At 40.4% G+C, this 21759-nt stretch overlaps 1 protein-coding gene across 3 annotated transcripts; it reads left to right on the plus strand.

The window, feature by feature from the left end:
- Positions 1-215: 215 nt before the first annotated feature.
- On the plus strand, positions 216-21717 carry TBCCD1 (TBCC domain containing 1). Of its 3 annotated transcripts, XM_049629525.1 has the most exons (10): positions 216-534; positions 2061-2779; positions 4575-4729; positions 5235-5613; positions 9215-9370; positions 13619-13985; positions 15811-15997; positions 16155-16652; positions 17734-17884; positions 20298-21717. In XM_049629525.1, exons 3-9 carry the CDS (start codon positions 4722-4724, stop codon positions 17861-17863), a joined length of 1725 nt encoding a protein of 574 aa, XP_049485482.1. In that variant the 5' UTR covers positions 216-534; positions 2061-2779; positions 4575-4721; the 3' UTR covers positions 17864-17884; positions 20298-21717. The 3 variants fall into 3 exon arrangements, with proteins under 3 accessions (XP_049485482.1, XP_049485485.1, XP_049485483.1); XM_049629528.1 differs by lacking the exon at positions 4575-4729; XM_049629526.1 differs by lacking the exons at positions 216-534; positions 2061-2779 and having other exon boundaries at positions 2805-4729.
- Positions 21718-21759: the final 42 nt, after the last annotated feature.

Consider the following 21759-nt stretch of genomic DNA (forward strand, 5'->3'; position numbering starts at 1 on the left):
GTACACTTCACCTCCGAGGAGGCGAGGGCGGCCAGTTAGGCTTCCGAATTGCAGCCGCAGCTCCGGGCCTATTAGAGGAGAAAACGTCAGAGGATCGCGCCGCCGCAGGAATCCGCTCAGGCCCGGTAGCGGCGAGTCGTAGAAATCTACGTAAAAAGGCGGTCGGGGCGAAACGATGCCAAGCGAGGGCACCCGAGGTATAGGAATTCCCCCCGCCCGCCTCCTCGGACTCTCCACCAATCACGAAGTTCCTCCTGCAGCACTGACCAATTGTGGGAGGGAAGGTTTACCTCGGTTACAAGTCTCGGAATTTCATTCATGTAGAGCTTTGAGCTGGATGCGGGAGCAGAGGGACTTTGGAGGAATGGGCGGAGACAATTACTCTACGCCAAACGTAGGGCGGACGAATTGCTTAGGAGAACTTATTTACCCTCTTCGAACAATCCCGGAAGAAAATTGCCTGGGTTTCACGGAGAAGAGGCTATGGAGGCAGACATACTTAGGTTCGGATTCGGCTTCCACCACTTCTTAGCGGTGAGAACATACCCCCTCCATACCCCCCCCCCCGCCCCCCCCCCCCCCAAGTCTAGCCTAAGCTTTATTTACAAACCTGAGGCAAAACATTTTACTGGCAATGTTGTGAAACTTTAAAGGGAGAAAAGCTGTAAACCGTCTAGCACAGCGTCTTGCACAGTAAACACGCAACGAATAACTATCATCACACTTATGAGAACTCTTTGATTCGCCCCACCTGCTTTTGTTCATCTGATTAATTGCACCACCACCTACTTGTTCACGACAAAATTGTAGGTGTCTACCTTGATTCCTCCCCTTGTGTCCCCTATCCAAATCTTTGCCTTTAAACTGTATCCTGAATCTTTTCCGCTCCTGTACATCTCCACTACCTCTCAGGGCCAAGTCACATCACCTCTCACTTGGCAAGGCCTCCTAAGTGGTTTTCCTGCCTCCACTCTTAATATTTCAGTATCTTGTGTTCACTCCTGACCCCCATCCCCATGATATTTTACAAACATATCAGATCCTGTCATTACCCTGCTCAAAAGCCCCGAATGGCTTTTCACTGCATTTAAAATAAAACCCCAACTCTTTATGATAGCTTGTAAAACTCTGTATATGTCACAAGAAAGCTGGAAAAAGAATTTTAAAGCTTAAGATGATCTGTACCTGCACCTAAGGAGTATACTCCTTACCATGTTCCAGCAAAACTGGTTTTTTTCTTTTTTAAATACACCAAACTTATTTCTCCCTAAGGCCTTTGTTCTAGCTTTTCTCTCTGCCTGAAGCACTCTTCCCTTAGTTCTTAACATGGGTGACTCCTTTTTCCACTCAAATCTGTTGGAATGTCACTACTTCAGAGAAGACTTCCTTGATCAACCAATCAAAAACAGCCCCTACTGAGTCCCTTACTCTTACACCATCCTATTTTTTTCCATCCCTATCCCCCACACTCACACAACTGGATGCCAGTTTCAAGACAGCATGAACCTGGACTGTTCTGTTCACACCTGAATAGAACAGCACCTTAGAATGAAGCCTGCCACAGAGTAAAAGTTGCTTCGACTGCGATTTTCATATGATGGCTTATTCTTCAGTCCTCAGCTCAAATTCAGCATTGACCCCCCTACCTCCCCCTCCAAATTCATAGCACTTATTAATATCTGAAATTGTCCAATTTTTTCCTTAATACATATTATCTATTCTTCCTATTAAAATATACACTCCAAAAAAGGATCTTATCTATTTTGTTCACTGCTGGGGTCCTAGTGCCTAGCACTGTGCCAGACACACAGTTGTGCTCAATAATCATTGCTGTTGGAACAAAGGCATAAGAGGTGACAGAATCTGTTCAAGGTAGTGGTGCAGCTTGAATTCTCACCCAGATCTGTTTGAATCCAAAGACTCTCTCTCCTGACTCATAGAGGAAAGAGGAAGATAAGGTTACTGCTTTCAGGAAAACGCCTAATAGGGGAGGCCACATCAAAGAGAAACTAAATTGCATTTTATCGCCTTATTTACTTTTGTATCTCCCACACCTATAGAGGCCATAAACGAACTAAGAAACCAGGAAATGGCTAAAAATCATTACGTGGAGGCTTCGAGGAAGGAGTGATGTCTTCTGTAGGGTGGAATCCAAAAAAGCTTCGTGAAGGCCCTAACGTGGCAGGACAGCTAACAAAGTTAAGGAGCTAATCCTGGGGGGTTGCTTCAGACGGCCTGGGTTTCTATCCTGGGAGCTCTCTTTCTGTGTGACCTTAGGGATCTATTACATAGACCTCTTTTACCTCTAGTTTACTTCTCAGTAAGTCAAGTGTACTTAACTTGAAGGGCTCTTGGGAAGACTGAGATAATAGCACATAAACGTGCTTTACACATTGCCGGCCCCTAGTAAACACTACAAACGTAAACTGTCATTGTTATATTACTGATCAAAGCGTGCTGACCTTACCAGCAGCTACTGGCTGACCTTGGTTGGGTGGAGCAATAAAAAACTTGCTACTTCCCTGCGTGGGGAGGCGCGGCACCAGAAAGCGGCCAGGCCTGGCTCCAGGTCCCAGCACCGGGGACTCTCGGTCTCAGCCGAGTTTTTCTCAGTCCGCGGGAGAACCTGGCGGCCGCTCTAGCCGCGTGGGCCTCCGGTTCTCTGTGGTGCGAGGCCTGGCGCCTGCGCAGTGGAGGAGGCGGTGGGCGAGGGGCTGGGCCGGGTGAGCGGGGCGCGGCGGCACGCGGAGGGTGCGGCGGAGCGGCCGTGCCTTCGCAGGTAACTGCGCGCGGGCCGGCGCCAGGGAGGGAGGGTGGGGAGGCTGCCCTGGAGATGGCCGGGTTTCGGGCCCGCCACGGGGCCTGTCGGCTGGGCCATCCCGGTTCCCAGAGTCCGGCCGGGGAGCTGGTGCGGCCCCGAACCCGGACAACATCGGAGGTGTCGGCGAAGCCCCCAGAGGACCTCTGTGGTCTCAGGCCGCTGTCCCCGCCTGAAAACCCCAACCCCAGCCCTCCCCGGGGCTGCTCTTGAGAGCCACAGAGCCCTTGTTTGTTTACGAATTTAGCCGTCTGGAGTCTCGCAGTTAAATGGAGAGTTCGTACCCTGGCGTTTGGTCGCACACGTCAGGAACAGGAGTTCAGTATCTCACAGAGCAGTCGCTTAACGTTTTGGGGCGAACTGAGATCTTTCTCACGTTAACTCCGATCTCTTTTACTCAGAACAACGCTAAGCCATTCCCTTGTATGAAGCCAGCTGTCGTTTAGCCTCTCACACCCTTCTTTCCGGTTCATGCTCCCACATTCCTTTACCTGGCCCTTTGTGGCCTCACATCTAAGGCCACTCATTCTGGTAATCCTCTCCTGGATCCAGTCCCGTTTTCGGAGATTCTTCCCAAACTGGGTTCCTAAAGTACATTTGTAAATAACACGGTTCTCAAGTCAGACCGACTTGAATTCTGATCCAGAACAGTGGCAACTTAAGAGTGTGAGTAAGTCCCTTGACTTCTCTAAGCCTCAGTGTTCTCATCTGAGAATGGGGACAATCATATTATCTCCAGGTGGTTGAGAGAACGAAAGGAGGTGAAAATGAAAAATATTTAGCGTGCTACCTCGCAGGTATTAAGCATTCGACTGATGTCAGTTATTTTTGGAGCAGATAGTTCCCCAAAGACGCATGCCTTTTTTGGAATGAAAGGCAAAATACAATTATAGCAATAAAACATTTTCCATCAGTCGTATAAGGAAGGTTTTTTAAAGTGATATTTTTAATGCTGAGGATTGCTCAATGGTCAAGTGGTACCCCTTGGTCAAGTGATGATACAGTTTGATACAGTCATCTTGGAAAGCAATGGGAATATGTATCAGGAGCTTTAGAAATGCCATTTACTTCATTTCACAAATGCACATCTGAAAATTTTCCCGGAAATAATCATAGTGCAGAAAATACACAGAAAGACAGTAATATAGCATTAATTATAACATTTAAACTCTTCATTATTTTAATTGACGTATAGTTGATACACATTGTATTAGTTTCAGTTGTACAACGTAGTGATTTGACAACTATATACATTACAAAAATACCACAAGGGTGGGTGTCATCTGTCACCAAAGTTAGTACAGTATTATTGACTAGATTCCCCATGCTGTACTTTTTATCCTCGTGACTTACTTATTTTATAACTGGAATTTTGTACCTCTTAATCCCCTTCACCCACATTTAAGCTTTTTTTTTTATAGTGGAAAATTTTAACATACACAAAAGTAGAATAGGTAAATAAACCCCCATGTGCTCATCACCCCGCTTCAACAATGATCAGTATTTTGCGTGCCTTGTTTTTGTGAAAACTTTTAAACCTACTTAATGTCTGAAAATAGGAGAACAGGTGAATACATGCGGGTACATTTATTTAGAGTGACAGAATTGTATACATGGTATTATCGCACATTTGAAAATTCAAAAACTAACCTCCGGTCTGTGTAGAAAAAGAGATAGAAAGGAAACACAAGAGTATGTTTACTAGTTTCCCTTTGATGGTGGAACAGTGGATGATTTCTTCCCCTTCTGTTTTTAGCTAGAACTATCCCATAAAAATTGTATATTGTTAAAACCAAGAACCAACAAGCAAAATCTAAAAGCACTGCACCTGAACTAAGCACAAAGAATATGCCAGAACGGGTTCACTGTTACAGAGAATAAAGATGATCTATTTTTGCAGCCTATGCTCGTGTGAGTATTCATCTGCCTCATGTTAGTGCTTCATATTGAACTATATGTCAGTTAACACATCCAGAATTTTAACCTGCCATCCTCTATGTGTAAGTGATTTGACTTGGAAGTCTTATCCCCCTTATTTTGACTACCATTCCCCCTCAGGGCAGGCAAAGATGTCCTGTGAAGAGGTGACTCATTTCTTCCTTTCCTGAGCAGGAACTCATACTTCATACATTTACACTCTTCCTAAAACAACCACTTCAAACAATTCAAGGAAGATAATTTTGTTTCATCACAAAATTTTTCTTGTTCAAATGGGTTGGAGTGAGATCTGACCAAGAATTCTGCTCTTGGTTGATGAACTAGATCTGCTTTTTAAACTGACCTAGTACATCTTAAAATAGTTAAGGGAGGGGTCACCTTAAAGAAACCGTGTAAGTGAAACAAAACAAAAAATCAAAAGAAAATGCATAAATGAGTTTTGTTCAAATCAGTCTGTGAAAAAACTTTTGTTTCATAGGTATGCCAAGAAGTCTTTTCACACAGATGTCCTTAGAGATAATATGGCTCAGTCCGGAGTTCTCCTCTGGGTGAAAGCAGAACCCTTTATAGTGGGTGCCTTGCAAGTCCCCCCTCCATCCAAGTTCAGTCTTCACTATCTCAGGAAGATATCCACCTATGTGCGAACCCGGGCCACAGAGGGGGCTTACCCACGCCTGTACTGGTCTACGTGGAGGCACATTGCATGTGGGAAGCTGCAGTTGGCCAAGGATCTGGCGTGGCTTTACTTTGAAATATTTGATAGTCTTGCAGTGAAGACACCAGAAGAGCGCCTGGAATGGTCCGAGCTTCTGTCCAACTGCATGTCTGAGGATGAAGTCGAAAAGCAAAGAAATCAGGTATAGATGTATATGTATGTGTATGTGTGTTTCATTGTTTTGAGAAAGAAACTATTTGTAAGTTTTGTACTAGCTGTGCAGTGTGTGGTTTTAGGTGAATGATCATTGTGATCCCAAAGTGCCTTTTTTTTTTTTTTTTTAAACAGTTCCAGTTGGGTGGTATTTAATGAATTAGCTCTTAGTTAGCAATCCCTATTCACCTACTTCCAAAACATTACAAGAACACAGCAAATGAAAGAAGCAAATACTTTCATTGACTTTAAAAATATTTTAAGGTGAGGGGCACCTGGGTGGCTCAGTCAGTTAAGCGTCCACCTCTTGATTCCCACTCAGGTCACGATCTCATGGTTGGTGAGATCGGACCCTGCACTGGGCTCACGCTGACAGTGTGGAGCCTGCTTGGGATTCTTTCTCCCTCCCTCTCTCTCGGCCCCTCCCTGACTTGAACACACGCATGCCCTATCTCTCTCAAAGAAAGTTAAAAATATTTTAAGGTGAGTCAGTGCTTATGAACCATTGATACATGGTTCATAAGGGCACCCGACTGTTTTTAAGTAAGCATCTGCTATGTGCTGGGATTCAAAGATGATTGGAATAGCATCTCTGCCCTCATGGATCTCCTAGCGTAGTAGGGGAGGTTGGTGTGTGAAAAAGTGCTATTTGATAGTGTAGAATGTACAATAGTAAAAGTGTAACGTAAAGTGCAGAAATAGAATAGGGAAGAGAATGATTAGTTCCGGTGATCAGGAAAGACTTCACAGAGAAAGTATATTAATCAGAGTAGGCTCCTTACAGTAATAAGCAATCCTGGCATTTCCATGGCTTGGCGCAGTTAACAGTTTATTTCTCCTTCAAGCAGCAGTATACCACAGGGCATCCGGTTGGATGGATCTCTAGGCTGCTGTTTTCCGAGCAATAACTCAGGGATCTAGTCATCTGTCTTTTGGAACCACAATTATATTAGCTTTGCTGCAGATAAAAACAAACAAAAATGAAATTCCAGTGGTTTACGGTAACAAAGGTTTGTTTCTTGCTTATTCTATGTGCAGCTTGCACTTTAGCTAGGCCTCTCTTCCAGGTGATGGCTTGACTCCCTGTGTCTCCTCATTTGGGGACCCAGGCCGAAGAAACATGTTCTGTGTTGGTCGTGCCTATTCTTAGGACAGAAGGGAAGAGCAGCAGAGCAGGAGAAAGCTCAGGATGCCTCTTAAAACTTTGGCTCTGATGTGACATAGACTGCAATGACTTTCATTCCATTGGCTAAAGCTTTGTCATATGTCCATGTCTAAAATCAGGAAGTTGGGGAGATAAACTACCTCACAGGAGGTAAAGAACTCCTATGGCCATGTATCGGACCCAAAGGCCTCCCGGAGGATGTGGAAATGAATAATTGCAGGCATGATACAATTTTTCCCAGCCATGTCCACTAGGGTCTCGGAGTCTTTTACTGCCATTTCTTTTGGGAGAGTTTTTGGGAGACTCAATAGTATATGTCAATCCACCCACATTCCATTGACTATAACTCAGTTATACCATGTCTAACTTCAAGAGAGGCTGGGAAATACTATGTAGTCGTGTGCCCAGGAAGAAAAGCAAAGGTATATTTAGTTAGTACTAGTCACTCTCTGCCACATGTCGTAATATCTAAACAGGGTTTTGGAAATTGAAAGAAAGTGTTGCAAGCAACCAAGAGATAAAGAACAGTATAGTTATTCGTTAATTAAACATTTATCGAGTGTCTACTATGTGTGAGGTACAGTAGTGGATGCTGGATACAGAGATGAATGAAACCTTCAAGAAGCTCCACATTTTTTGAGTGCTTATTATGTGCTATGTGCTATGGTAATTACCAGGAATAGAAAAATGAAAAAGACAAGGATCTTATAGTCTCTTGAATAGGAAGGTATATGAAAGAATAATGATAACATATAATTATTCAATGGAAGTATGTAGAAAATCAAGGAATTTTGCTGAGCATAAAACACCAGTCCCAAAAGGTTTCATACTGTATTTATATTTATATAACATTCTTGAAATGACAAAAATAGAGAACAGATAAGTGATTGTCAGGGATTAAGGAAGGGGTGGGTGTGGGAGGGGGAAGCAGGGAGTGAGTGTGGCTATAAAAGGGCAACGTGCAAGATCCTTGTGTTGATGGAAATGTTCTGTAACTTGGCTGCACCAATGTCAGTCGCCTGGTAGTGCTACTGTATTATAGCTTTGCAAGATGGGGAACTGAATACAGTGTACACGGGGTCTCTCTATCCTTACAACTGCATGTAATCTCAAATCTACAGTTATCTCAAAAAACTTGATTAAGAAAGTAAACGTTTAATAGGTAGATTCATGGGGTTCCATTGACAGTTGACTGAGTAGGTCTAGGTGATCCTGAGATTCTGTATTTTTAAGTTCTTAGGTAGAGTGATTTTCAGCTATTCTATAGCTATAGTACCAGATGTGTTACTTTTTTGTGCCTCCTGTATGTGCATGGGAATGGATATCTGAGGATAATCATGAACTTCAAATCCTGAGCTTCAAACCAGACCCTTTTTCAAATACGAAATGATTTATAAACCTCTATCAGACCAGTGATATTTTTTTAAGTCACACACTCTTTGAAGAACTTGATGAAAACCTGAGTCCTACTCCCCTATAAAATGTACATACACCAAAAAATTACATACAGTTTCAAGTGTTGCATTGATACCCTAAACTTTGTTGATAAGTCTGTGAGTCTTAGGTTAGACCAACCTCCAAATTTTGGTGAAATTTCCTTCTTCCTTTCTTCCATTAATTTATTTATTCAAATGACTAAAGGGTTTCCTTTTTTTTAATTGTAAACTTTTGAAATAATACACTTTTTAAAAGTATGTACTCCATCTTTTCCACTTCATCAATTTTGGGAGAGAATGTCTACAGCCAAAGATGCTACATAGCTTTCCAAGAAGGTAGGTGACTTCAGTTTAATTGATTTTAGGAACTCCTGGGTATCAGAGACCTACATATCAAATGCTAGCAAGTTTCTACATTTTTGTTCTTAAGATCAGCAAACTGTCGTGAATTTATTTTACTATATCTACTTAGTTGTAGAATAGGGACTGATGTGATTTTCTTTTTTTAAGTTTATTTTATTTTGAGGGGGGTTGTGAGAGAGAGGGAGAGAGAGAGAGAGAGAGAAAGAGAGAGAGAGAGAGAGAGAATCTGTCAGTGCAGAGCCCCATGTGGGGCTCAATCTCATGAACCATGAGATCGTGACCTGAGCCAAAATCAAGAGTCAGACACTTAGGGGCACCTGGGTGGCCCAGTCAGTTAAGCGTCAGACTTCGACTCAGGTCATGATCTCCTGGTTCATGGGTTCGAGTCCCACATTAGGCTCTGTACTGACAGTTCAGAGCCTGAAGCCTGCTTCAGATTCTGTGTCTCCCTCTCTCTCTGCCCCTCCCTCTGCTCATGCGTGCATGTGCGCTCTCTCTCTCTCAAAAATGAATAAACATTAAAAAAAAAAAAAAAAAGAGACACTTAACCAAATGAGCCATCCAGGTGTCCCTGGACTGGTGTGGTTTAAAGACATGTGTTCATCATCTCTTTTCTTCTTGGACAGCTTTCAGTGGACACACTACAGTTTCTGCTCTTCTTATATATGCAGCAGTTAAACAAGGTTTCCCTGAGGACATCTTTGATTGGAGAAGAGTGGCCTAGTCCCAGAAATAGATCTCAGTCTCCTGACTTGGCTGAAAAATCCAGTTGCCATAATAAGGTACTGTTTAAATTTTGGTCTCCTCTGAAAGGGAATTTGTGAGGAAGATGATTTGTCTTCATTAAAAATTGTGTTAGGATTACTTATATAAGCCAGTCATTTGCTGGCATGCTTGCTTTGTTTTGCTTTTTTCATTTCTTTTCCTTATTATAAAACAAAATAAATATTTTCAATCTTAGTTGAAATAGGTGATTTCTGCTCCTTTGGTGACACAAAAATTGCATGATTTGGGGGCAAACTATTCACTGTACTCTCATTAGAATTCTCAGTTTTGCAAATGTCAATGAATTTGAATCTACTTATTTGACTAAGGTAGGATAAATGAAAAGATGTAGTGTTTGCAAAGTCTGTTGAGATCTACTGACGAAACTTCTGTAAAAATATCTTGTCATATGTTTAAATGATGTGCTTCAGTATGCTTAAGCTCAGCATGCTTATGTAATATTATATGATGTGATGACCTAGAAGTTAAATTTAACTGCCTCATGTTGTGAGTTTTAGAAATTGTGTTATTTCTTCTGTCTTTGTAAGGAAAACTGAAATGGTTTTACCCGTTTATGTAAAAGTATTCTGAAGAACTTTAAGGAAAACATAGACCTCAGTATTACTGCCATGTGCAGGTTCCTTAAAAATGTTCTGAGGCACACACACACACACACACACACACACACACACACATTGTTCTGAGGCAAACAACAACAACAAAAACCTCTCTGATATTTGGTACTTTTATAATCTTTTTCGAGTAAATCTGGCCACCCTTATATTCCATGATGCTATTCCCTCCTGGTTCTGCTTTTAATTATTCCTTCTCACTCTTCTTCATGAGCTTCCCCCCCTGGCCCCGACAGGCTGCTTTTCCCCCCGGATTCTGCCTGGGGCCATTTTGTCTTCTCACTAGACATATTCTTTTTTTTTTTTTTCCCCCTCACACTAGACATATTCTTTAAACATAATTCTTCTCTTCCCATTACTCTATATATCTCAATGACTCCTGAGTTTGTCTGCATTTTAGATTCCCCTCTTCACGCAGATACCCTATCTATACCTTAATTTCAGAATGCCCAAGTCCAGATGTATTAGAAAGGCCAATAATTGTGTGTTCTTTCCACATGTATTTCCTGTTGAGTGGGTACCGTATAGAGACGGTGTTTTGAACCATCTGTAGTCTGTATTCAAATTGGCTCTGCCACTTGGTATCACATGATTTTAGGCAAGTTAGTTAACTTTTCTAGGCCTTGGCTTCTCTTTGGTAAGTGGGGATGATATTGCACATTTCTGGATGGCTGTGAGAATTCACTAATATAATAGCATGAGACTTGTTTCATAGTAAGCACCAGTAAATGGTGACTTAGTTTGTGCTATAGCATGACCTTTCCCTACAACTGATTAGGCCAGAGATGGACCCTTGACTAGAGTAACCCATTCATAGGTATGTATGTGAAATTGGTCTGATTGGAAATGATGACCTGGCCCCATCAGTAGCCCCAGGAACTGAAGAAGTTACCAGTCTGTGAGGGGTGCTTGAGCTGGTGGCTCAGGTGATATTGGTACCAGAATAGCCACCATGTTCATGAGTGCCCTGGAGTTATGAGGGATTAGAAACTGAAGTAATCAGAGAAAAAGAGTAGAATGGAACAGACATGTAGAGACATTGGCCTCTGAGAAAGAACCAGGTTTAAGGTAGCCTTCCAGTTCCAGTTCTTATGAGGCCTACCTACACTTCAGTTTGGGAGATGACCACGTGTGCCTACAGTAAAATCTCCCTTTACTTAAATTAACGTATATTCTCTATGCCAGTGCAAGTTACCACCAGCTTCCGATGCTCACTCTCTCAGCGCCTGTACCTAGTTATTTGTCAAGTCTTCCCGATTCTGCCTCCAAAATAACTCTAATTTAAAAGTCTGTCCCTCTTCAGAAGACCTGGCTAGCTCAGTCAGTGGAGCATGCAACTCTTGATGTTAGGATTGTGAGTTCGAGCCCCACGTTGGGTATAGAGATTACTTAAGAAATAAAATCTTAAAAAAAAAAAAATAAAATAAAATATATACACACACACACACACACACACACACACACACACACACATATATATATATATATATATAATAAAACTCTGTCTCTTCCTCTTATATAGACCATAATGACATTTTGGAGGTGGGGGGACCTTGATTTCCATAATTAGATCCTACCTGGTCACTCTGCTTTTAATCTGCACCCCACCCACTACACTGGACTTTCTAAATGCAGAAGGATTAGATCTGTCTCCTGCCAAAGCTGCCATCAATGAATTATCATTGTCACTGCTGTTTTCATCTTGTGCTCCATGGGGCCACCTCAGGGCCTACGATGGGCGAGAAGGATGCAATAAGAGAGATGAAGAGTGACAGCTCTGCTTTGACATGTTTTTTTTTTTTTATTTTTTAAGTATTTATTTACTTATTTTGAGAGAAAGAGAGCACACGCATGGGCACGAGTGGGGGAGGGGCAGAGAGAGAGGGAGAGAGAGAATCCCAAGCAGGCTCCATGTTGTCAGCACAGAGCTTGATGCAGGGCCTGAACTCACAAACCATGAGGTTGTGACCTGAGCCAAAACCAAGAGTCAGATGCCTAGCCAGTTGAGCCATCCAAGTGTCCCTAACATGTTCTTTGGTATCCAAATGAGAATTTATTAAAAAGAAAAAAGGGTACAGCTATTTAGAAAATAGGGGCGCCTGGGTGGCTCAGTCGGTTAAGCGTCTGACTTCGGCTCAGGTCATGATCTCACGGTCCGTGAGTTCGAGCCCCGCGTTGGGCTCTGTGCTGACAGCTCAGAGCCTGGAGCCCGTTTCAGATTCTGTGCCTCCCTCTCTCTCTGACCCTCCCCCATTCATGCTCTGTCTCTCTCTGTCTCAAAAATAAATAAACGTTAAAAATAAAAAATAAAAAAAAATAAAAAAATAAAAAAAAAAAGAAAATAGCCCTAAAGTCCCTGGCACACAAAATAAAGCCCAGATGTTTTATTAGGGTTTCCTACAGGCCTTTCCTGATTGGTCCCTGCCTACTATTTTAACTTTACCTGACACTTCCCAGCATGCTTCCTAAATCCCACCCAGAACTTCCAGTTTTCTGAACACAACAGGTAATTTTATTCCTATGGGTCTTTGCATACGCTGTTCCCTAGGCCTAAGCCTTTTTTAAAAATATGTTTGCGTTAATTAAGAATCTGTTCAAACAGCACTCCACAATGATTGTTTTTCCCCAAGGGGAGTTCCTTGTTCCTCTCATGCTCCTAGCATGTCTTCACAGATCTCTGCCCTAGGTCTTATCTCACTGTGTAATAGTTGCTCGCTTATATTGTTTTTTCACTACATAGACTCTGAGTTCCTTGAGGACAAGACTATGTCGTAGCCAATTTGCATAATTCATCAGTTAACACTGCTCATACCACATGAGAGATATTCACAAAATATCTGTCAAATGAATGAGCCAAGTCACTGAGACATCTGCCAACTCCAAGCTTATTCCAAAAGTTATAACTTGTCTTAAATCTAGCTACTGTAAGATCAGTTGCATTGTTTCATCCAGTGGAATTTGAAGTTCCTCCTGTAATATGAGAAGGTAAGTAGAGAAACCCAACATGGGACCCCTGGGTGGCTCGGTTGGTTGAGCACCCAACTTTTGGTTTCAGCTCAGGTCATTATCTCAGGTCCTGGGATTGAGCCCTGAGTCAGATTAAGATTCTTAAGGTTAAGATTCTGCCTAAGATTTTCCCTCTTTCCCTCTGCCGCTTCCCCTGCTGTCTCTCTCAAATAGACAAAATGACAAATAAAAATAAATAAAAAAAAGGAAACCCAGTGCTTCATCGAAAGTTAGATCTGAAACCTAGAGTATTTACCAGCTCTGTGACCCTGGGTAAGATTCTTAACCTTTCTTTATCTCCGTTTCCTTATTTGTAAAGTGAGCATGGTAATGGCATCTTTTGCAAGATTGTTGCTAGGATTAAATATGTTAAGGTTTGTATAACACTTACTGGTTGGCACACACTAAGGATTAGCTGTTAGTATTACTTTTGAATTAGCCAAAGAAGGCAGAGAATCTGTTTATACCTATCACATATATTTAAAAAATCTTTATGAGGTGTACATTGCTACCTTAAATGCTTTTTAGGAGATGAGGCAAAATATAAGTACAAAACAATTAAAATACAACACTTTCAGGTCTTGTAGAATCTCTTTGTTAAGTGTGCTTTATTTTGATATTTTTTAGAACTGGAATGATTACAGTCACCAAGCATTTGTCTATGATCATCTGTCAGACCTCCTTGAGCTGCTTTTAGATCCAGAACAACTCACTGCATCATTTCATTCGACCCATAGTAGTCTCGTCTCTCGAGAAGCTGTTGTGGCCCTCAGCTTTCTGATTGAAGGTACAGTGAGTGGAGCCAGGAAGATATATCCACTTCATGAACTTGCACTGTGGCAACCACTACATGCAGAAAGTGGCTTCTCAAGGCTCTCTAAGACCTTTTCTTTCTACAAGCTGGAAGCCTGGCTGAGAACCTGTTTGACTGGGAATCCATTTGGTACATCTGCCTGCCTCAAGTCTGGAAAGAAATTGGCTTGGGCTCACCAAGGTATTTTTCAGTATTTTCATCTATATTAAAAATTGGATGACAAGTGAAGGAAGTGTGTGTTTTCTGGTGTATTAATAGTCCTACATCTTTTGTAGAAGACCTGAAAAATATTGCTACTATAAGAGAGAAGAAAAGGGAACATTTCTCTTTTGTCTATGACTTTTTCCTGTCAAGGCAGCAAGAGTCAGAGAGTTGATTTGTGATCCTGGATCGTTGTGGTTACAGTTAACAGCAATTCCATCTTGGGTCAGTCCTCTCTTTCTCTGCTCTTCTTTATTCAGACTCTTTCTCCCTTGCCCTCTCACATGCTCCTTTGCTTAAGGCTTTCCTGTTTTCCATGCACCACAGCAGCATTTGGCCTTCCCACGGTTACAGCGTCAGACAGTTGGTGTAGAGATGGGGTCCTATCTAGGCACACAGACACAAACAGATTAGATTTTTCTAAATTGGAAAACTCAAGTTACAGTAAAGAAAATCCTGGCCTTGGTCACATCAAATACCTATTCCTGACAGTCCAGGATAGGTTCGGGTGCCGCATGACTTCTGGCCCAGGTAGAAGTTTTAAGAGAAGGGGGCTCGGATGGAAGTTTAAAAAGAAGTAGGTGCCTATACTGAGGCAAATTGCAGGCAAAATTAATGAAAAAAAACCCCAAAACTAGAATATACTCCCACAATCTCTGAATTTCAAAGATAAAGGAAAAAATAGGCTCCATGTAATTAAAAAAAGGAGTTTTGTATCAAATTTTTATAATGCCAAAAAACAAAACGATTGTGATCCACAAATTCCGTGTCTAACCAAGCTATTGCTCTAGAGGAGGTCAAAGACTTCCAGATGTCTAAGGGTGCCATAAATATATAGGACATACTACATAAATTTTTGATGTTGATAAAAGAATATAGGCTCAAGCAGTTGTTTAGATGTTAACAGTAGTCACTAGTAGGAAAAAGAGGATATCTAATCTCTTAGGATTATACCGAAATGTTAATGGTGGTGGATAACAAGATCACAAATAATTTTTATCTTCTTTTGCCACTATTTAAAATTTTTCTACAATAACCATGTGTTACTTATTTAATAAAAGGAAGCAGTAAGTTGTTTTTTTGTTTTGTTTTTAAAAAAGAAGAATCACATATTCCTGTGACCTCTTCCTATTTGGCCAGTATTCATTTATCTACAAGGGTATCCTGATGGCTTGCAGGGAAGCACAGTCTGAGAAGCCAGTCACACGATGGCGAGACTGTGTTAGGAGGGTAACTCCTGCACAGATGTTTTAAGTGTCCGTGTGTGTGAGGCACTGTGTGTGGAAGGAAAATATGCTCTCAGTCGCTAATGATCTAGGGATTAAAGACCTGAATCCAAATAGAATTCATGGAATACTGTGGTAAGTAGCTGAGGAGGGGATTGAAATTAGTATTATGGCAATTTAAAGAGATTATTTCAGGACTGGGATGATAAATTGAGTCAACTTGGAGAAGATATTTGAGTTATTTGAGTTGGGCCAGTTCTGTCACTTTCTGGCCATGTGAACTTAGGTGTATTACTTGAATGGTTACACATGAAACAAACCTTAGATCTGTAGGCAATCTTGAATGGATTATAGGTTTCAAAAAATTTTATGACAAAAAATTATGAAATATCGCAAACGTACTGAGAAACACAGAGAACAGTATAGCAAACACCTCCCTACCCAAAGCCCAGATCTAACATTTTCCCAAACCTTGTATGTATCTAATTTTAGACCCGTATACACACATAGACATATGTAACCTCATATGGTTGTTTTCTTTGATTTGAAACTATCTCATTTATATTTTTCTTACCTAGTTGAAGGGACGACCAAAAGAGCTAAGATTGCTTGTAATAGTCATGTGGCCCCTAGGATGCACCGCATGGTGGTGATGAGCCAGGTTTACAAGCAGACCTTGGCCAAGAGCTCAGATACTCTGGTGGGGGCACACGTAAAGATTCATCGTTGCAACGAATCTTTTATATATCTGCTGTCTCCCTTACGGTAAGCACAGTCTCCACAGTGTTCTGATATTCTGATGTTTTCTTTGGACTAGGACTGATCATCCTAGTCCTCTGATTTTGCTATCAGAGAATAGTTTTGTAGCACAATATTTACTTATTCTCACTGGGGAATTCACCTGATTTTTTTCACATTACAGATCTGTGACCATTGAGAAGTGCAGGAATAGCACATTTGTCTTGGGCCCCGTACAGACTGCTCTTCACCTCCACAGCTGTGACAACATTAAAGTCATTGCTGCCTGCCACTGTTTGTCCATCTCTTCCACGGCAGGTTGCGTCTTTCACATTCTGACACCTACACGCCCACTTATTCTCTCTGGAAACCAGACAGTAACTTTGGCCCCTTTTCACACCCATTATCCAATGCTGGAGGATCACATGGCCAGGACCGGCCTTGCTACAGTGCCTAACTATTGGGATAATCCAATGATTGTGTGCAGAGAGAGCAGCGACACAAGTGTCTTCCGACTCTTGCCACCTTGTGAATTCTATGTATTTATTATCCCCTTTGAAATGGAAGGGGATACGACAGAGATACCTGGGGGGCTTCCATATGCATATCAGAAAGCACTGCGTCAAAGAGAGCAGAAGATACAAATCTGGCAGAAAACTGTGAAGGAGGCTCGTTTGACAAAGTAAGTGTTTTCTAGAGGAAGAATTTGCCTTATATAAAATTCCACGGGAAAATTAATCTGTACATGTTTACAGCCGTGGTAAAGTAATCAGAAAGATAGAGTGTGTCTTTTAAGGTCCCTATTCCAGGCTGTTTGGTTGGGAGATGGGAGCACTTAGAGGCCAAAGAATTAGACTCACTTCTTTTCAGAAGCTTAAGTTTGTTGACAGATAAAGGACTCTATAAATGAAAGGTCATGTATAGACTATGCCATATAATCCAATACTTGAATGAATCAGCTTAGTTTTTAATTTACTTCTCTACACTCTATCGGTGGTTCTCAACCTTGGCTGTGTGTTAAGGTCATCCAAGGGGCTTGCTAGAAATCAGATTTCCTGGCAACCACCACAGACCGACTCTCTAGGGGTGGATTCCTAATGCTGCTCCAAGGACTGATGCTAGTTTTGGTCAAAGTTTTCCCTAATCTGCCGTAAAATGTGAAAAATAAGCATAGTGTTTTAAAACAAAGCTAAATTTCATCCATTTAAAATGTTGTCTTTTATTCTGGAATTATAACCATCCTAAACTTGGGGCGCTAAAATATCTTATTTTTAAATTACATGCTGTGATACTAGATGATTATGGTTTATTATGTTCACCACAAAATTTTATTTCAAGGTACTAGTCTTTGAACTCTGGAAGCCAGGGACACACTGTATGGTTAACAGAGTTTCAAAAAACGTGGCATGGGTAGTCAGGGAAGATTTATGGAGGAAGTAAGAATTTGTGTTGGATCTGGAAGAATGAGCACCATTTGGATAGAAGCTGAGGAGTGTGCAGAATACTTTTATATATACTGTATTGTATCTGACCAATATACATATATATATGTGTGTATAATATATATATATATATAATTTTTTTTTTTTTTTTTTTTTTTTGGTGGTGGTAGTGCTCTAATGTACAGAACTCAATAGAGCAGTTATTTGGATAACTAGACACAATTTAATGTCTATCCCATTAAAGCGTTTTACAATCACCTGGAGGAAAATGAACGTGAACCGGTGTTCTTACATTATTTTTGCTCGTGACGGCACTTTTAGGGATCAGAGGAAGCAGTTCCAGGTACTCGTGGAGAACAAGTTTTATGAGTGGCTGATTAATACAGGACATCGCCAACAGCTGGACAGTCTGGTGCCCCCTGCCGCAGGCTCCAAACAAGCAGCAGGATAAGACTCCTACGTGGAAACACTGGTGGGCATTAGAACAAATTATCTTGGGAAAATCTTAGAAGCATGCCAAAAAAACTGTACAGAATATTAGGTTACTGGCCACTGCCACTTTTCCCCCATCACTCCCACCAGCATATACAGACTTGACATACCCATATTGACTGCATTTTACAGTGAGAAGACCAACCAAAATATTCCAAGTGGAGCCTATGGAATACTGGGCAAATATAATGGGCAAGTTTTACTCTTTTTGCTTCTTGCCCAATACAGGTTGTACTTCCAAAGATACTACTTTCCCCATTCATAGCTTTTGTTTTCTTTCACCTTTCTAACACATCTTTCATCTTTCCCATCACCCTACACATAAATCAAATCAATTAAGTCAGCGAATTTTTGTTAGTGGCACCTATGAACATTAATAAATTACCAGAATTAATCCAAACGAAGATTTGAATACTGAAGGAGCGTGGATACAGATAAATTTACCAGAACTTAATTTAATCCAAATATAAAATACTCTTTTTAAAATAGAAATTAGTTTGCTTTTCTCTATTTTTGAAGTATTTTTAAAGACTAATAACAGAAAAACAGACGGAAGATGTCAATAAATAGTGCACAGAAAAATACAAACACAAAGATACTCACTTTTATTTGTAAGTAATTTAAGAGACTTTTTTCCTCTATTGGATTGACAAGGATCCAAAGGTGGTATACAACACTAGAAAGACATTTCATTTACCACTGGAAAACGTGGACATTTGTGCAAACTTTTGGGGGGATAGTTTGACAAAATAAAAATTCTAAATGCGCACAATCTCTGACTTGGCAATTTCACTTCTTAGAATTTACCAATTTAACAATTTCACTGATTAGAATTTATCTTACAGATACATTCATTTATGTAAAGATCTTTTTTAAAAATAAGTTCATTACAGCATTGTTTGAAATAGCTGCAGACTGGAAAACAACCCAGATGCTTTCCAGTAGAGGGCCGGTGCCTAATGAATTGGTTCATCCATGTTCTAGAATGCATCTTTAAAAAGAATGAGGTATAGGGCACCTGGGTGGCTCAGTCAGTTAAGTGTCCGACTCTTGATCTCAGCTCAGGTCTTGATCTCAGGGTCGTGAGTTCAAGTCCCACATTGAGCTCCAAGCTGGGCATGGCACTTACTTAAGGAAAAAAAGAAAAAGAATAAGATGTATCTGTGGGTGCTGATACTGAATCATCTCTAAACTGGGGGGTTGGAGCGGTGAAGGCAGAAGAGGAGGAGTAAAATATTGCCTTGTGTGTTTTCAAAAAAGAAAGGGATTATCACACATGGTTATGTGCTAATTACATGCCTTAAAAACTTCTGAAAGGGTTTAAAGAAATTACTGAAAGTGTTGTCTTTGAGGAACAAGGCTAGACGTCTAGGGTGAAAGAAAACATTCTTAATTTTTTTTTCATATAGAATTCACATACCGTGAAATTCACCTTTTTAAAGTAAAGGATTCAGTGGCTTTTATTAATACAGTCACAAGTTTGTGCAACTTTCATCCAGAACATTTTCATCACCGTGAATATAGACCCCGTACACGTTAACAGGCACTCCTTATTCCTCCACCTCCAGTATCTTCTCTCTTCTCCAGTCCCTGGCAACCAGTAAGCTACTTTTTGTCTCTTGATTTGTCAACTCTGGACATTTCCTGTAAATGGAATCCTACAACGTGTGACCTCTGTGCCTGGCATCTCTCACTTAACATCGTGATCTTAGGGTCATCTGTGTTGTAGGATGTGTCAGTAGGTCATTCCTTTTTGTGGCTGGATAATATTCCAGTGTCTAGATAAACACAGTGAGGTCTGTCTGTTCATCATTTGATCTGAGATTTGAGGCATTTCCCTTCTCAATTGTTTTCAAGTTTATTGTGAATGGTGCTATGTTCCTTTTGTGCACAAGTGTTTTTGTGCATGTGTGTTTTCGGTTCTCTGGTACATACCTAGGAGTAGAATTGCAAGGTCATAGGTTAACCTTTTTAGGAGCTGCTGAACTGTTTTCCAAAACTGCAAAAACTTACTCTTTATTGTCTATATGTTGTTTGCATTTTGAAGTATTACTTTTTATAAAAAAAGAATTTTATAGTATTTAATAAATGCTGAAATTAAGAATTGGAAATCTGATAAAATTCCCATTTCCTTTGGAAAGAAGAAGGTAAATCTTAGTTTAGACTAATCCCTATAGACAGCCACTTTTTCATGTTTGTATATGATTGTCTTTTCTATTAGGAACTAATATGACCCTCAGAAGAATATAATTAACCTTAAACCTTATGTATCTTATCACTCTAAACTGTCATCTGACCTTGATTGATAGGATTTTATAAATGCAAGTTTTTTCTTATGTGCACAAAGGCAACAGAAAATTAAGTTATTAATATTTTTCTTTTGTTATCTTCAGGGCTCTGGAAACAGGAGGATGAATGGACGATGGTACATGTCTTGAAACTAAACTGGGAAGATGCTCTTGCTGCTTAAGAGATATTGGGGCTTTTTCCTTCCTATTTAAGACCATTCCTTGATTTCCATTCCACACTCATATGCTATTGCTTATGTTGAATTTTAGATGAACTTCCATCATATAAACATTGTTTATAGAACATCAGGAAGCTCATCTTTGTGTTGCCAAAATGAAGGAGTTGATGAAGGCAGTTTCATCGTATTTACGTTAATATTAAAGTGATGGAGTGTAGATTTGCAAGTAAACTTCACATTTTAATTTGTATGACGAAAGGGTCTCATCCTTTCTAGAGTTAAATAAGAGTTTTATAGTTCTGTGTAACTATTTGAAAGGAAATTGCTACTCCTTTTAAAAAATAATTGGAATGAAAGTATAGTTTGTTGGTGTATAAGTATAGCAGAGATAGTTTTATACAAAGATATTTTAGTCCTTAAAAGTATGAAGCAATGAAATTGTGTAAAACCCCTATTTTTCATTTTGTGCTTCCAAGTTTCAATAAGCAAACTCTAAAAAGTAATTTTCTCCTTTTGAGAAAAAGATAGAGCTTTACTTTCAATTTTAGAAAAGGTTTTATGGGGGAGGAAGGAGTTTTTCCTCCATCCTTCTAGGTTCTTTTGGCTAGTTGACTAATTAAATTGACATCAGACATATTAACAGGAGGAAAACAATTTTAATTACATATCTATGGGAGCCTCCTAAGGACAGGAGCCCCAGGAATAAGTCAGGCGGTTATGGCTACTATGCCACCCTGAGCTAAGGACTGGGTGGGATGTGGGCCTGAGGGGGGGACTTCTCAGGATAAAAAGAGCAGATGTGTGGTGGTTAGATGTTTGTCTTGTCCTACAGATGAGTCATTTAGATTAAAAGTTCTCTCTGGTAGTAGCTCCCATTCTGGGCCAGGCCCCCTGTCTCAATTATTTTAGATAGTTAAGGGAGAGGAAAAGTTTTTCTTGAATCTGCAGGGTCTTGTTTGCCTTCAGCTCCAAATAATCTACATGCTAAAGTAGCACATTTTGGGGTCATGCATTCTGCTCCCTTGCAATTCCCAATGTCATTCTTTGATATGATATCAAAATAAAGTTTACATTTGATTGGGAAGGCTATATTCTTTAAGATAAAGGAAAATAATTATTAAATTATTAAATAATTATTAAATTATTACGTGAATCTGCTGATAAACATTGTTTCGTATGCTCACTGGTCATTAAACTAGTAATTGTATTAAAAAAGGGCTTGATCTTTTCTTTCTAAAGTGGAAATTAACCCTCAGAATGTGTGTTAATTCTAATTGAGGTTCATGGTTTTTATTTTAAGATGGAATTCAAGAGAGAATTCAATAAAGAAACACTGGAGTTTTGGACGTGTGTTTCGGAAATTATTGGTTAGTGAAATTCATGATATT

This window comes from Panthera uncia, chromosome C2 (genome assembly GCF_023721935.1).
Source record: "Panthera uncia isolate 11264 chromosome C2, Puncia_PCG_1.0, whole genome shotgun sequence".
Lineage (NCBI taxonomy): Eukaryota > Metazoa > Chordata > Mammalia > Carnivora > Felidae > Panthera > Panthera uncia.

Excerpts from the sequence above, each read along its gene's own strand:
- TBCCD1 (XM_049629525.1), top strand. Across the intron at positions 5,614-9,214 it reads TCGAAAAGCAAAGAAATCAG|CTTTCAGTGGACACACTACA; the intron begins GTATAGATGTAT and ends CTTCTTGGACAG. Across the intron at positions 15,998-16,154 it reads TATCTGCTGTCTCCCTTACG|ATCTGTGACCATTGAGAAGT; the intron begins GTAAGCACAGTC and ends TTCACATTACAG.